This window comes from Sinocyclocheilus rhinocerous, unplaced genomic scaffold (assembly GCF_001515625.1).
Source record: "Sinocyclocheilus rhinocerous isolate Xijiao unplaced genomic scaffold, SAMN03320098_v1.1 scaffold1159, whole genome shotgun sequence".
In the NCBI taxonomy this organism is placed as follows: Eukaryota; Metazoa; Chordata; class Actinopteri; order Cypriniformes; family Cyprinidae; genus Sinocyclocheilus; species Sinocyclocheilus rhinocerous.
In genome coordinates, this window is record NW_015634336.1 from 161,104 (window position 1) to 175,248 (window position 14,145).

At 36.7% G+C, this 14,145-nt stretch overlaps 1 protein-coding gene across 4 annotated transcripts in view; it reads left to right on the forward strand.

The window, feature by feature from the left end:
- Window positions 1-14,145, forward strand: part of LOC107745511 (myosin-9-like) — a 63,969-nt gene that overhangs the window by 44,066 nt on the left and 5,758 nt on the right. For all 4 annotated transcript variants that reach the window (XM_016559399.1, XM_016559401.1, XM_016559397.1 and 1 more), the window contains 14 exons: window positions 1,583-1,927; window positions 2,006-2,129; window positions 2,915-3,086; window positions 3,169-3,381; window positions 4,511-4,655; window positions 4,742-4,948; window positions 6,213-6,317; window positions 6,389-6,541; window positions 7,759-8,007; window positions 9,558-9,770; window positions 9,854-10,066; window positions 11,616-11,777; window positions 11,924-12,052; window positions 12,148-12,236. In XM_016559399.1, coding sequence (XP_016414885.1) covers window positions 1,583-1,927; window positions 2,006-2,129; window positions 2,915-3,086; window positions 3,169-3,381; window positions 4,511-4,655; window positions 4,742-4,948; window positions 6,213-6,317; window positions 6,389-6,541; window positions 7,759-8,007; window positions 9,558-9,770; window positions 9,854-10,066; window positions 11,616-11,777; window positions 11,924-12,052; window positions 12,148-12,236 — 2,519 coding nt within the window. The remainder of the gene's footprint in view (window positions 1-1,582; window positions 1,928-2,005; window positions 2,130-2,914; window positions 3,087-3,168; window positions 3,382-4,510; window positions 4,656-4,741; window positions 4,949-6,212; window positions 6,318-6,388; window positions 6,542-7,758; window positions 8,008-9,557; window positions 9,771-9,853; window positions 10,067-11,615; window positions 11,778-11,923; window positions 12,053-12,147; window positions 12,237-14,145) is intronic.

The window sequence follows — 14,145 nt, forward strand, 5'->3', positions numbered from 1 at the left end:
ATACTGGACATTATTGTTTCTCCTCTATGCCACGTCTTTCTGAAACGCGTCGATTTTTACAAAGCTCATCGGTCTGAAAAGTGAGGTGTGCTGTGATTGGCCAGCTATACAGTGCGTTGTGATTGACCGAATGCCTCAAGCGTGTGACGGAAATGTTACGCCCCTTACCATACTATGATGCCTTGTCCCGGCGCGATGAGACAACACTAACAAAACCCATTACAAACGAGGCATTTGTTGCATCCAGTGGGGACATAATTACTGATTATAATGACTTATACTGTCTTTTTACACGTTGCGTTGCTTATCGCGCCGTGTAAACATAAAACCATGTCTGCATTTGTGATCGGAGAAACGACAAACAACAAGCTCTACTGTACTCAAAACTCGCGTTTGAATCGTCCGTGGCAAATTCTTTAAATATAAAAAAACGTACTTACAGGCTGTGAGTCAGAAGCGCCAGACTGTCCTTGCAAAGTTGGAACTGCCCAACTTTATAGAACAGCCTTTGAGCACAGACCCATTGTAGGCTAACGTTACTCTGCAGGTTCAGAAAACAGTCCTCCATAAAATGCGCTGCACACATCTGAATATTTGAGTTGAACTGTTCTGAAACAGTATTGTAAATACAACTTAACCACTGATTTCTAGTTGTGTCCTTTTTTTGGAAGGCCAAACAAAGTAGTTTTGCTTTCACAATGAAACACACATCGACAATGTAAAAATGTATGCAAACGTGTAATTTTTTTTTTTAATTAACCTCTAAATTATACAATTTCTATTTGTTTTTGAAATATAATAGTTTACAGAGTCATAGCTTGTTTGATCAAATATTTATTTAAACATACATTAATTAAGACATCATTAACAGGTAAAGTAAATATAATGAAGTATAGTCTATTTCGTATAGTCTATTAGTATATTTTGCAAAATGTTCTTTTCTCTAGCAAATAACAAGCTGTAGACACTGATGACTTACCTGAGGTAAATTAAATGCTATGTGACATTTTGTTTAGAAGCTGTTGTAATGACGTCTTTCTGCAGTTGAAACACTAATTGAGCGATTACGTGAGGGGTGAGACATTCATTCATGTTTATTTCGCGTTAAAACCAGTAATAAAGAGGAAGGGGGTGATCACTCTCACTCGCGCTCCACGCTGCTGTCAGAACTGAGGCGTTTATACAGCTATCTGTCGCGCCACATCAAAGAGCGCCAAAACGGCATTTATTGTCTGAATTTCCTGAAAAAATTGAACGATTTGTTCGGCACACATGCGTACCAAACCGAAAGACCCATACCGAATTATTATTATTATTATTTTATTGATTTATTATATATATAATAAATGATGCTACATTTTACGTAAATGATGTATTATGCTATATTTAACATATTGTGAATTATACATATTATGCTATATTTTACATTAATTATACATTATGAATTAAACATTATGAAATATTCCTTTTTTCTATTTTATTTTATAGTGTTTTTTATTTATACAATATATTTATTTATTTTTTGCTATAAGACTATAAGTTCCAGTGGAAATGTTAATGTTGTGATTGATCCTCTCTGCAGCTCGGCACAGAGAAACTGGCTCTCCAGGAGCAGCTGCAGGCGGAGATGGATCTGTGCGCTGAGGCTGACGAGATGAGGAACCGCCTGGTGGCCAAGAAGCAGGAGCTGGAGGAGATCCTGCATGACTTGGAGGCCCGCGTGGAGGAGGAGGAGGAGCGAGCCAATCACCTGCAGACCGAGAAGAAGAAGATGCAGCAGAACATCGCCGATCTGGAGCAGCAGCTGGACGAGGAGGAGGCGGCGCGGCAGAAGCTGCAGCTGGAGAAGGTCACGATGGAGGCCAAACTCAAGAAAACCGATGAGGACGTGATGGTGCTGGACGACCAGAACAACAAACTCTCCAAGGTCTGTCTGCAGATGCGATTGTTTTGAGATTTTGTTTAAACACTGGCTGTTTTTCTCACTGTTCGTCTGGTTGTGCAGGAGAAGAAACTCATGGAAGAACGAATCGCTGAGTTCACCACGAACCTGGCCGAGGAGGAGGAGAAATCCAAGAGCTTACAGAAACTCAAGAACAAGCACGAGACCATGATCACCGACCTGGAGGGTGAGCAAAAACACTTTATGCTTTATCTGCTGTAGATCATCAGGCCAATACAATCATTGTTACATATTTATCGCTCATTTACATGTATTCATTTAGCAGACGCTTTTATATGAAGTGTCTTACAAATGAGGATTAAATAAAGCAATTCAGCCTAAAATACATCGCAAAATGTTTTGTTAGCCAGTGTATTGGGTTTAGTGGTTGCTAGGGTGTTGCTATGTTGTTCTTAGCCAGTTTATTGGGTTTAGTGGTTGCTAGGGTGTTGCTATGTTGTATACAAAATTATGTATATTGTTCATACTATATAATTAATTAAATATGCAGAATAATATTTCATAATATTTCAAGCATGTAAAATCTAGCATAATATATATATTTCATATTATACATCATACATTATTCATACATGATTCATATGAAATATAGCATATTATAGATGATAAAAAAAATACAAAGTTCATATGAAATGTGACATAATTTAGCATTTATATATCAGTTATATACACAAATATATTCTGCTACATTTTACATACTTTTATGTACATTTGTGTAAACATTACTTTAACATTTTGTTACTGACGCCAAAAATAATAATAACGAACTGAATGTCTAAATGATTTTTTTAAATACAATTTACGAACATAATTTATCCCAATATTTAACACAGAGAGTATGATGGTTTCCTATTTTGACCTTATTAACTTGTGTAAAGCTTAAAATGTAGGAAGTCTTCAATAAATAGTAACATAAATAAATAATAAAAAAATAATTTTCCCATCTTCCAGACCGTCTGCGTCGCGAGGAGAAGCAGCGACAGGAGCTGGAGAAGAACCGCAGGAAGCTGGAGGGCGACTCTACAGAGCTGCACGATCAGATCGCAGAGCTGCAGGCTCAGATCGCTGAACTGCGCGCGCAACTCGCCAAGAAGGAGGAGGAGCTTCAGGAGGCGATGTCCAGGTGAGACGCACACCGCATCCAATCACAATCTGCTGATCCGTCTGAATGAAGGATTCCAGCTCATGAGTGACTGTTTCATCAGGATCGAGGAGGAAGCGGCTCAGAAGAATCTGGCGCAGAAGAAGATCCGTGAGCTGGAGGCTCAGCTGAGTGAACTTCAGGAGGATCTGGAGCTGGAGAGAGCGGCTCGAGCCAAAGCCGAGAAACACCGCCGAGACCTGGGAGAAGAGCTGGAGGCGCTGAAGACCGAGCTGGAGGACACGCTCGACTCCACCGCCGCGCAGCAGGAGCTCAGGTGTGTCACTTATAACGCACGTTTGTCGTCAGATTTATTTGATTTTCACATCTGCATAATTTCCAACATTTTTATGGACTGAAGTTTTCAGCGTTTCACAGGTTTGTAATGAGACGTTCTTATAAAGCTGAAATATAACGGTCTCCCTGCAGTCAAAATAAAAAGTGCTAGTGTTTCTTACAATTAAAGACTAAAATAATAACAACATTAATATTATTGTTTTTCATTTTATTAGATACTCATTTATTTTCTTCAAAAGTACAATTGCATTACATTTCCTAATTTCTATGTAAAAAATATAATATAATATTAAAATAATAATAATATAAAATGTACTGTTATTTTTGTCTTTGTTTTATTTTATTAGATATACTTTTTTTATTTAACTGTACAATTGCATTGCAGTTTTTCTTTTATAGTTAAATTAAAATAATAATACTATTAAAATAATCATTTTATTATTGTTGTTATTTCTTTTATTTTGTTAGATATTCATTTGTATTTAACAGTAAAACTGCATTACAATTCTTTATTTTTTGATTAGTGTTAAAATAATAATATAAAAATAATTTCATGTTAGTATTATTATATTTTATAATTTTTTTGTATATTCAATATTCATTTTCTATTTAACAGTACAATTGCATTACAATTCTTCAATTTTGTAATTAGTTAAAATAATAAAAAAAATAATATGAAAATATTTAATTGTAGCATTATTACATCTTATTATTATAGTTTATTAAATATTCACTTTTTATTTACCAGAACAATTGCATTACAATTATTATCATTAGTTACAATAAAATAATAAAAATATGAATAATATTATTTTTACAATATTTTTTTTTTTTTAATTTAACAGTGCAATTGCATTACCATTCTTATTTTTATAATTACAGTTAAAATGGTGTGTACCAGACATGTAATGTCTACATTAAAGTCCAGGTTTAAAGTATTTTTTTAATTTTTTTTTTGTTGGTTCTTCTAAAGATTTAAACACCCTCAAAAGCAACTATTTCTATTGGCATCAGAGTTTGTTTTTTGCCTGGATGTTTCAAAAGCAGCTATTTGAGATGTTTCTCATGCAAAGCCATTGGCTAAATATTTCACCTGGTGTTTGCTGCAGGACGAAGCGTGAGACTGAAGTGACTCAGCTGAAGAAGACTCTGGATGAAGAGGCTAAAGTTCATGAGCAGGTGGTGGCCGAGATGAGACAGAAACATGGTCAGGCCTTCGACGAGCTCAACGAGCAGCTGGAGCAGGTCAAACGGGTACGAGATGCTCTCCTTCACTCTGAAAACAGCGTCAGACTTGTGATTAGCAGCTTCACTCTGAGTCTCTGCGTCTCTGTTTGTAGAATAAGGTGTCGATGGAGAAGACCAAACAGTCTCTGGAGTCGGAGAGGAACGAGCTGCAGATCGAGCTGAAGACGCTCATGCAGGGCAAAGGAGAGTCAGAGCACCGCAGGAAGAAAGCTGAGACGCTGCTGCAGGAGCTGCAGGTCAAACACGCCGAGAGCGAACGCCAGCGCACCGAATTTGCCGAGAAAGCCGCCAAGATGCAGGTGAGAGAATCAACTGATAGATAGATGCTATTGTACTGATATGCCCTAGCAACCACACAGCAACACCTTACCAACTGCTTAGCAACCACATAGCAATGCCCTAAAAACTGCCTAGTAACCCCATAATAACACCGTAGCAACTGCATAGCAACATCGTTGATATCTCTGAAAACACCTTAGCAGCCTCATAACAACCACCTAGCAACACCCTTGTAATCACTCAGAAGACCCGAGCAACTGCCAAGCAACCACATAGCAACATCCTTGCAAATTCCTAACAACTAAATAGCAGTGCCCTAGCAACACTCATGTAAACACTCCGAACACCCTAGCAACTGCCAAGTAACCACATAATGACATGCCAGCAACCACCTAGCAACACCCCTATAATCACTGAGAACACTCTAGCGACCACATAGCAACGCACTAGCACACCCTAGCTATTGCCTAGTAACCACATATCAATGCCAGAACAACCACCCAGAAACACCCTCATTATCACTCAGAACACCCTAGAAACTGTATAGTAACCACCTAGCAACTGACTAGTAACAATGCTCTAGTAACACCCTCGTAATCACTCAGAACCTCCAGCAACTTCCTAGTAACCACATGACAACACCCAAGCAACCACCTAGAAACACCCTCATAATCACTCAGAACAGCCCAGATACTGCCTAGTAGCCACGTAGTAACACCTTAACAACTGCCTAGCAACACCGTTATAATCACCTTAAACGCCCTAGCAACCGCATAGCAGAAGCTTTAGCAACTACTAAGAATGATGTCCGGTTCGCGAACGAATCGTTCGATTTAACCGGTTCTTCTTAGTGAACCGGTTGAGCCAGTTCACCAATTTGGACTGAATCGTTTGAAACGGTTCACGTCTCCAGTAAGCATTAATCCACAAATTACTTAAGTTATTTCATTTTTTAAGAACCGGTGAACCGGTTTTTTCAACCGGTTTATTGAATCGAACTGTCCGAAAGAACCGGTTTGCGGAAAAGAACCGAACTTCCCATCACTACTAAGAACACTCTAGCAACTGCCTAGCAACAACATAGTAAAGACCTAGCAACCATCTAGCAACACCCTTATAATCACTGAGAACACCCTAGCAGCCACATAGCAACACCCTAGCAACTGCCTAGTAACCACATAGTAGGGCCCTAGCAACTGCATAGCAACACCTTTATAATCACTGAGTGTTTGAATGATGGTTGAGGGTTAGCATTAGTGTGACGGCAGTTCTGTCTCTCCTCAGACTGAGCTGGATAACGTCAACACTCTGCTGAGCGACGCTGAAGGGAAGTCCATCAAAGCGACGAAGGACTGTTCATCCGTGGAGTCGCAGCTGCAGGACGTGCAGGTACGTATAGCGGGATTATGGGATGTCTGCGCACCTCGCTCGCTCTCTGAACGCTGGCCACCTCCTCACAGGAAGTGCTGCAGGAGGAGACACGGCAGAAACTAGCGCTGAATACGCGTCTGCGGCAGCTGGAGGACGAGCAGAGCAGCCTGAGGGAGCAGCTGGAGGAGGAGGAGGAGGCCAAGAGGAACCTGGAGAAACAGATGAGCACCATGCAGGCGCAGGTACGGAAAATCACAGAGAAAAATTAACGCTAGCGGATCGAAACTCTACAATACTTAATCGAAACATTGTGCGGTGTAAAAGAGATGTACCGATGTTTGATTCGTTGTTCATTCGTTCGTTTCGGTGAATTCGTGAACTTGTTTACAAAATGATTAATTAGCGAATCTCTAGTAAGTACAAATGACAAGATGGGAAATACATCAAGAGAGTCAAAACCCTGAAACTAGCAATCAGGCAACAGATTTATTCAGTAGATTTATTTATTTTATTTTTTAATGAAAATTGGGAATTCACAAAAACAAACAAACAAAAAAACTGGCTAAATTGCGAACGTTTTTAGATATTTTTTATTATTGAATATCAAACTTAAAGAGCTAATTGCCATTAATTGCCATTTATATGATTATTATTGTAAGAAAATGTTTTTTAACTGTTCTATATTATAATTGCTAATAATAATTCATAAAGATTAATTTTATTGTTATTAAGGTTTTATTGCTATAATTTTTGTTTCTTATGTGACTTATTAATTTTTTATTGTTTAATTTCTACTATGAGTTTGCTGCATTAGATAATTGTTTTATTAAATAGCTAATTGCTGTATTTTTTATATTGTTGTAAGAAAAATATTGTTTAATTATTTCATGTAATTTTCTTCTTTTATTGCTATTAATTTAATTAATGAATTTTCTTATTGCTTGGTTTCTTATGTTACTTATTTCTTATAGTTACTTGTTAATTTCTTTATTTTTATATTTATTTTAATTTCTACTGTTTTTTTTGTAGGGTTTATAATAATTCAGTCATAAATATTTATAAATTATGTTGAATAATTTGGCATACTCCATACTGTTAAGTATATACTGCAGGCTATTATTTATTATTTTAATTTGAATAGGATCCAGTGTGTAATGCTGAAGATTTCAAGCAGTACTATGCCAAATCATATTGCATGTTTAGTGAGTGGCATCTAGTTATTTCAGAAAAAAGCCATTTAAGACAAAGCGGTGTTTTGATGCAGCTTTGTGTAAAAATACCTCAGTTCAGCCAAATGAGTTCAATAAATAGGCTTAATTTGCGTTTAAATCCAAACTGAATCCAAATTAAGTGTAAACGCTGCGCACACTGTGAAAATGAAACGAGTAGCTCTTCTGTGTGTGATAAAGGTTTGTTTTCCATGAAGACGTGTGATAAACGTCTGTTTGTTCTGCTGCAGCTGGCTGACATGAAGAAGAAGATTGAGCAGGAGGCCAGTTTTCTGGAGAACACTGAGGAGACGAAGAAGCGCGTCCAGCGCGACCTGGAGGCCGTGACGCAGCGTCTGGACGAGAGGAACACCGCCTACGACAAGCTGGACAAGACCAAGACGCGCCTGCAGCAGGAGCTGGACGACATGCTGGTGGACCAGGACCATCTGAGACAGATCGTCTCCAACCTGGAGAAGAAGCAGAAGAAGTTCGACCAGGTGAGAGCTGAAGCCCTGCGATCGGTATGGGTTTGATTATTAGAGCAGCGGCTCTCGAGAAGTGACTGAAAGTAATTTAAAAAAAGGCCAAACAGTCATCAAAATAAGCTAAAACAGCTACATTTTCTCATTTCTAATTCATTTTTTGGACCTGGATTTATAATGAAGCCTCATAGTGTGATTTCTAGACATGGAGAGGTTTAGCTCTACAATATTTTGGGTAGAAATTGTGTGTAAAAAAAAAAATATATATAGGGTTAGAAAAATCTTAAAACGTCTAATAATATAGATTTTTTTTTAATGCATGTTTTTGTAGTTATGCTGAGCTTTTTAAAAAAAAATAATTTGGTTTTAGTTTTTCATTTAAAACATTTTCTATTTATTTTATTTTATCATTTTAGTTTTAGTGATGTCATTTTAAAAATATTTGATCAGGTGTTGTGACTAAAACTATTTGAATAGTATATGAATATAATTGTTTTTCTTGTTTTGTGAGTTTTAGTTTTAGGGATGTCATTTATATATTTTATTAGGCATTTATCAGGTTTTAGGAGTTTTAAAGCTTTTTAATTTAAATAATTTTATTGTCTTTTATTTTTATTTTATTTATTTTTTATTTTATTTTAGTAATGTCAATTATATTTGATCAGGTTTTGTGAGTAAAAACTATTTTATAAAAATCCATAAAAAAAAAACTTTATGTAAATTTTTAGAATGACACATTTTAAAAATGTTTAAAAAAATGTTTTGTTGTTCATAATTTAAAATACTTTTATTCGTATATTACATTTACATTTAGTCATTTAGCAGATGCTTTTATCCAAAGCGACTTATAAATGAGGACAATAGAAGCAGTCAAAACCAACAAAAGAGCAATAAAATGTTATGACAAAACTCGGTTAGCCTAACGCAGTACACGTAGCAATTAAAAAAACAAAACAAAACTAAACTAAAAAATATATATACGTATTAGGGGTGCAACGGTTCTCGGTAAAAAATCGAAACGTACGGTTCTCCACACACGGTTCGGCATGCACTAGGACCGCGGTTCAACTTAAATCTAACAATGCATCTGTAATATGGTTTGTTAGAGTTCGGCTAATGCATGTTTCTGTTGATGGATACAAATTCTGGCTTCCCAATACATTACAACAAGAGCGATGAGAGAGAGAAAAAACCAATACGTGGACAAACCAGTCACTCTTTAATCAATGCGAGTGCTACAATAATACGCCGTTCACTTGCAGAATGCAAGCTTCTAGAGGCACATAACTCTGAAGTAATGAATTTATGTAAATGGGTGCAGAGCCAGTGGTGGTTTTGTAGGCAAACATTAATGCCTTGAATTTTATGCGAGCAGCTACTGGTAGCCAGTGCAAAACAATAATAATATTTAATATATAATTATATTTAGTTTTAGAAATTTATTTTGTGGTTTACATGAACCACGACAAATAAATCATCTGTAGATACTGTAAGCAGTTTTGCACATTTCTGCACACAACCGTCATATCTGAATATAGATATAAAGTTTTGCTGCTGTTTTTCAGATGCTGGCTGAGGAGAAGTCCGTCTCTGGCCGTTACGCCGAGGAGCGCGACCGCGCAGAGGCCGAGGCCCGTGAGAAAGAGACGCGTGTGTTAGCGCTGGCCCGCGAGCTGGAGACCTTCAGCGACCTGAAGGACGAGCTGGACCGGACCAACAAACTGCTGCGCGCCGAGATGGAGGACCTGGTGTCCTCTAAAGACGACGTGGGCAAGAGCGTAAGAGGCTTTCCTGTCGTCAGAGACCCTCAGATCATCGGTCGGTCGGTGGAGACCTGACGGTGTTTCTGGTTCTCTCTCAGGTTCACGATCTGGAGAAGTCGAAGCGCTCGATGGAGCAGCAGCTGGAGGAGATGAAGACGCAGCTGGAGGAGCTGGAGGACGAGCTGCAGGCCACCGAAGACGCCAAACTGCGGCTGGAGGTCAACATGCAGGCCATGAAAGCGCAGTACGAGAGAGACCTGCAGGGACGAGACGAGCTGGGAGAGGAGAAGAAGAGACAGCTGCTCAAACAGGTGCCAACTCACCACATGACCAGGGTCACAACAAAACTCGCCCAATTGCTTCTCAAAACTAGCCCAATCGTGTTTCGAGGGGGGTCCCCCCGTTAAAAATGGCATTCCGGGGTGTAAAATAAGATTTTTTTTTGTCAGGTTTCCCCTTGTAAATTCGCATTAAAGGGGCTAAATATGAGGTTATTGAGGTCGCTTCAACCCGCTGACATCAAAAACAACCCACGGCAACGGTGTTAAAGTAGCCTAATTCTACGGGAAAACCCTGGACTTGGCAACACTGCACATGACATGACGCAGCCAAATCCGTTTCATAATTGGTTAATATTATTTCCTCAATTAATATAATTAAATAAAATACATATAAATATATATAGCAAGCTTTTATATCTAAGATTTTAGGTCTAATTAATTGAGGAAATAACTAACTAATCAATAATAATATAAAAACAATTCTATTTGTTTAAAAAAAATTGACATGGGTATTTTCAGTATACATTCTAAATTTTTGCTTTTTTTTTTTTACTTAAAAAATATTTTATTCTTTTAGATGTATGTATATTTATGTATATGTATATATGTGAATATATATATTTATATACTGTGTGTATATATATATATATATTAGGGATGCACCGATACCACTTTTTCCAGTACTCGCCCGATACCGATACTTTTTTTTTTGGTACTTACCGATACGGATATTTTTATTGCATTTGTACATTTTTTAAATATTGGGTACAGAAACCAAAAGAGTATGTATAATGTTAGTTGGTTAACTTCATTTATCAAATAGATACAGTCAAACCAAAATCTATTTAGACACCTTCATCTTTTCTCACATTATCACAGTTTATTCGCTATAGTTTAGAAAATGGTAATAAAATATGACAAGGGGCATTTTAACAAGTACGAGTACGAGTACAGGAGCTCAGTATCGGGCCCGATACCGGGGCATCCCTAATCATCCCTAATATATATATATATATATATATGTATATATCCAATTAATCAAGCAAATAAACGACCAATTGATCAGTTATCTTGCATAAAGCTATTTTTATTTATTTATTTCATAGTTTTTTTTATTCATTTTAAAGCATTTAAAAAATGATCAGGTATTGTGTGTAAAAAATATTTATTTAAAATCTTAAAATTCATGGGCATTTTTATTTTCAGATATTGTGAGTAAAAACTATTTTAAAAAATCCTTTAAAAAATTAATATTCATTTTCAAATATACTTTTCTCTAGTTTTACCAAGTTTTTTAAAAAATAAATTATTGTGAGTTTTTGCTGTTTTTTGTCTTTAAAAAATATTATCCGATCAATCAAAGAAATAAACAACCAAGTAATTATTTTATATATACTGTATGTATAGCAGCTCTAATTTATTTTTTACAAAAACATATACTTTTATTATATTATATTATATCTACAGTATTTATTCAATAACCGAGTTTAATAGTTTAATCAGGCTTGATTAATCTGTAATGGAGTTGATTGTTGATTGTGTTCCGTATGGTTTAGTTCTGTCATGTGTTTGCGGTCAGGTGCGTGAGATGGAGATGGAGCTGGAGGACGAGCGTAAACAGCGCACAGTGGCGATGGCGGCACGGAAGAAGATGGAGCTGGACCTGAAGGAGCTGGAGGCCGCCATCGACCAGGCCAACAAGAACCGCGACGAGGCTCTCAAACAGCTCAAGAAAGCACAGGTTCGTCTCTTACACCGTGAGCTTGTTGAATGAGGTGAACGTATTTTCTGCAGTAATGGATGTTATGTTAAAGCATCACTTAAAACAAGCTTTACAAAGCATCTCCTGTAAGCAGCATAACGATCACAGCCGCGTTTGTGTTTCAGGCTCAGATGAAGGACCTGCTGCGGGAGCTGGAGGACACGCGTCTGTCCCGCGAGGAGATCCTGGCTCAGAGCAAAGAGAACGAGAAGAAGGTGAAGAGCATGGAGGCCGAGATGATCCAGCTGCAGGAGGTCAGTGTGTGTGTGTGTGTGTCTGTCCTCACAGTCCTGTATCTGCTGTGGTTCACATGAGCGTCTGACCCGAGTCTGAATGCGTCTGAATGCAGGAACTGGCGGCCGCAGAGCGAGCGAAGAGACAAGCGCAGCAGGAGAGAGACGAGCTGCAGGACGAGATCAACAACCAGGCCGCGAAGGGGTGAGGAAACATCACTTCATTCACAGATCTCTAGGTTAATGGAAGAAATGAACAATACTATTAAAATACTGCAAAAAAAAAAATTTCTATTGTTATAACTACTTTTATGGAAATTTGTATCCAACCAATAACATTTTGGTTTTAAGTATGTATAAGTATTAGGGATGCACCGATACTGGTATCGGTATCGGGCCCGATACTGGTCTCCTGTACTTGTACTCGTTAAAATGCCCCGATACCAAACGCCGATACCACACAGCATGTGCTAAGTGCCATATTCAGTCAAAGAAACACCGACAACAGACAGAAGAATGGAGTCATTAGAGATTAAAGATGTCTACGAAGTATATGTATGCAATTAATATAAAACATTCAGTATTAATGCCTGTATAGCTGATTTGCGCCAGCTGGTAAGCAAAGCACGCTGAGTGGATTGAGTGCAAGATGCGCGAGCTTGTCGAGTGGATATCCCTTTCTCACAGACATCACTGGAAAGTTTGTAGTTCGGTCGGATATGTCAAAAACAAGTAAGTAAAACAATGCACAAGTTACTTAATGGTAGGGAAGGAGGGAGAGAGCGAGAGAGAGAGAGAGAGAGCGCACTTCTGTTGTGTGATCTTGATGTTCGCTCACTTAGCACGCATCATTTGAATTAAAACGAAATCGTACAAATAAAACCATTCTTATAATAAGAATAAAGAAAATAGTTTTCCAGTTTTCTGAAGGTTATTGCTTTTTCTATATGATTTCTCTGAAAGGTATATAAATTATAATAAAAATGGATTTGGAAAAGATTTCCAATGGATTTGGAAAAGATTAAAAATGCTATTGTAATTTATTACTTTCCTTGCTATTTTATTTTATGAACCATTTCAATCTAAGAGAAAGGTACTAGAACTACTGAAAATTATAGAACTACTGGAAAATAATAATAATAATAATTTTAGTATTTTACAAGATTATTGATTTTTCTTTATGATTTCCCTATCGGGTATAGAAATGATAAAATATAAATTATAAAAATGAAATATAAATTATAATGAAACTGAATTATAAATACATTAAAAACACTTTTTGTTATTTGTTATTATTGTGTTATTCACATTCTATTTTAATATTTTATTAAACGTTTTTAATCCAAACAATAAACTAAAAATACTACAAAGAAATCTACCATTGTTATGAGAAATATCGATTTTTTTTTATATTAAATTTCTCTAACTGATATGTAAATTAGAATGAGATGTATTTATGGAGAAAAAAAACCTAATTGAAAACCTTTTATTTGCCCTTCTATTTTATTCATTTATGGATTTGTGGTTTTATTATTATTATTTTTTTTTTATTTTTTTTTAGGAAATATGATTCACAACTACTTAAAAATAATCAAATATTCTTACAGTGTTTTGAAAAATATTGATTCTTTTTTGTAAATTTTTGATTAATGTAACAATTATAAAATAATAAAATGAATGCATAAAATGTATTAAAAATAAATTAAAGGGGTCATATGATGCTGCTAAAAAGAACATTATTTTGTGTATTTGGTGTAATGAAATGTGTTTATGCGGTTTAAAGTTAAAAAAACACATTATTTTCCACATACTGTACATTATTGTTTCTCCTGTATGCCCCGCCTTCTGAAACGCGTCGATTTTTACAAAGCTCATCGATCTGAAAAAGCGAGGTGTGCTCTGATTGGCCAGCTATCCAATGCGTTGTGATTGGCCGAATACCTCAAGCATGAGACGGAAATGTTACGCCCCTCACCATACTGTGATGCCCTGTCCGGCCGGAGCGACGAGACAAAAACATGAAAACCCATTACAAACGAGGCATTTGTTGCATCCAGCATACATAATTACTGATTATAATGACTTATACTGTCTTTTCACGCGTTGCGTTGCAT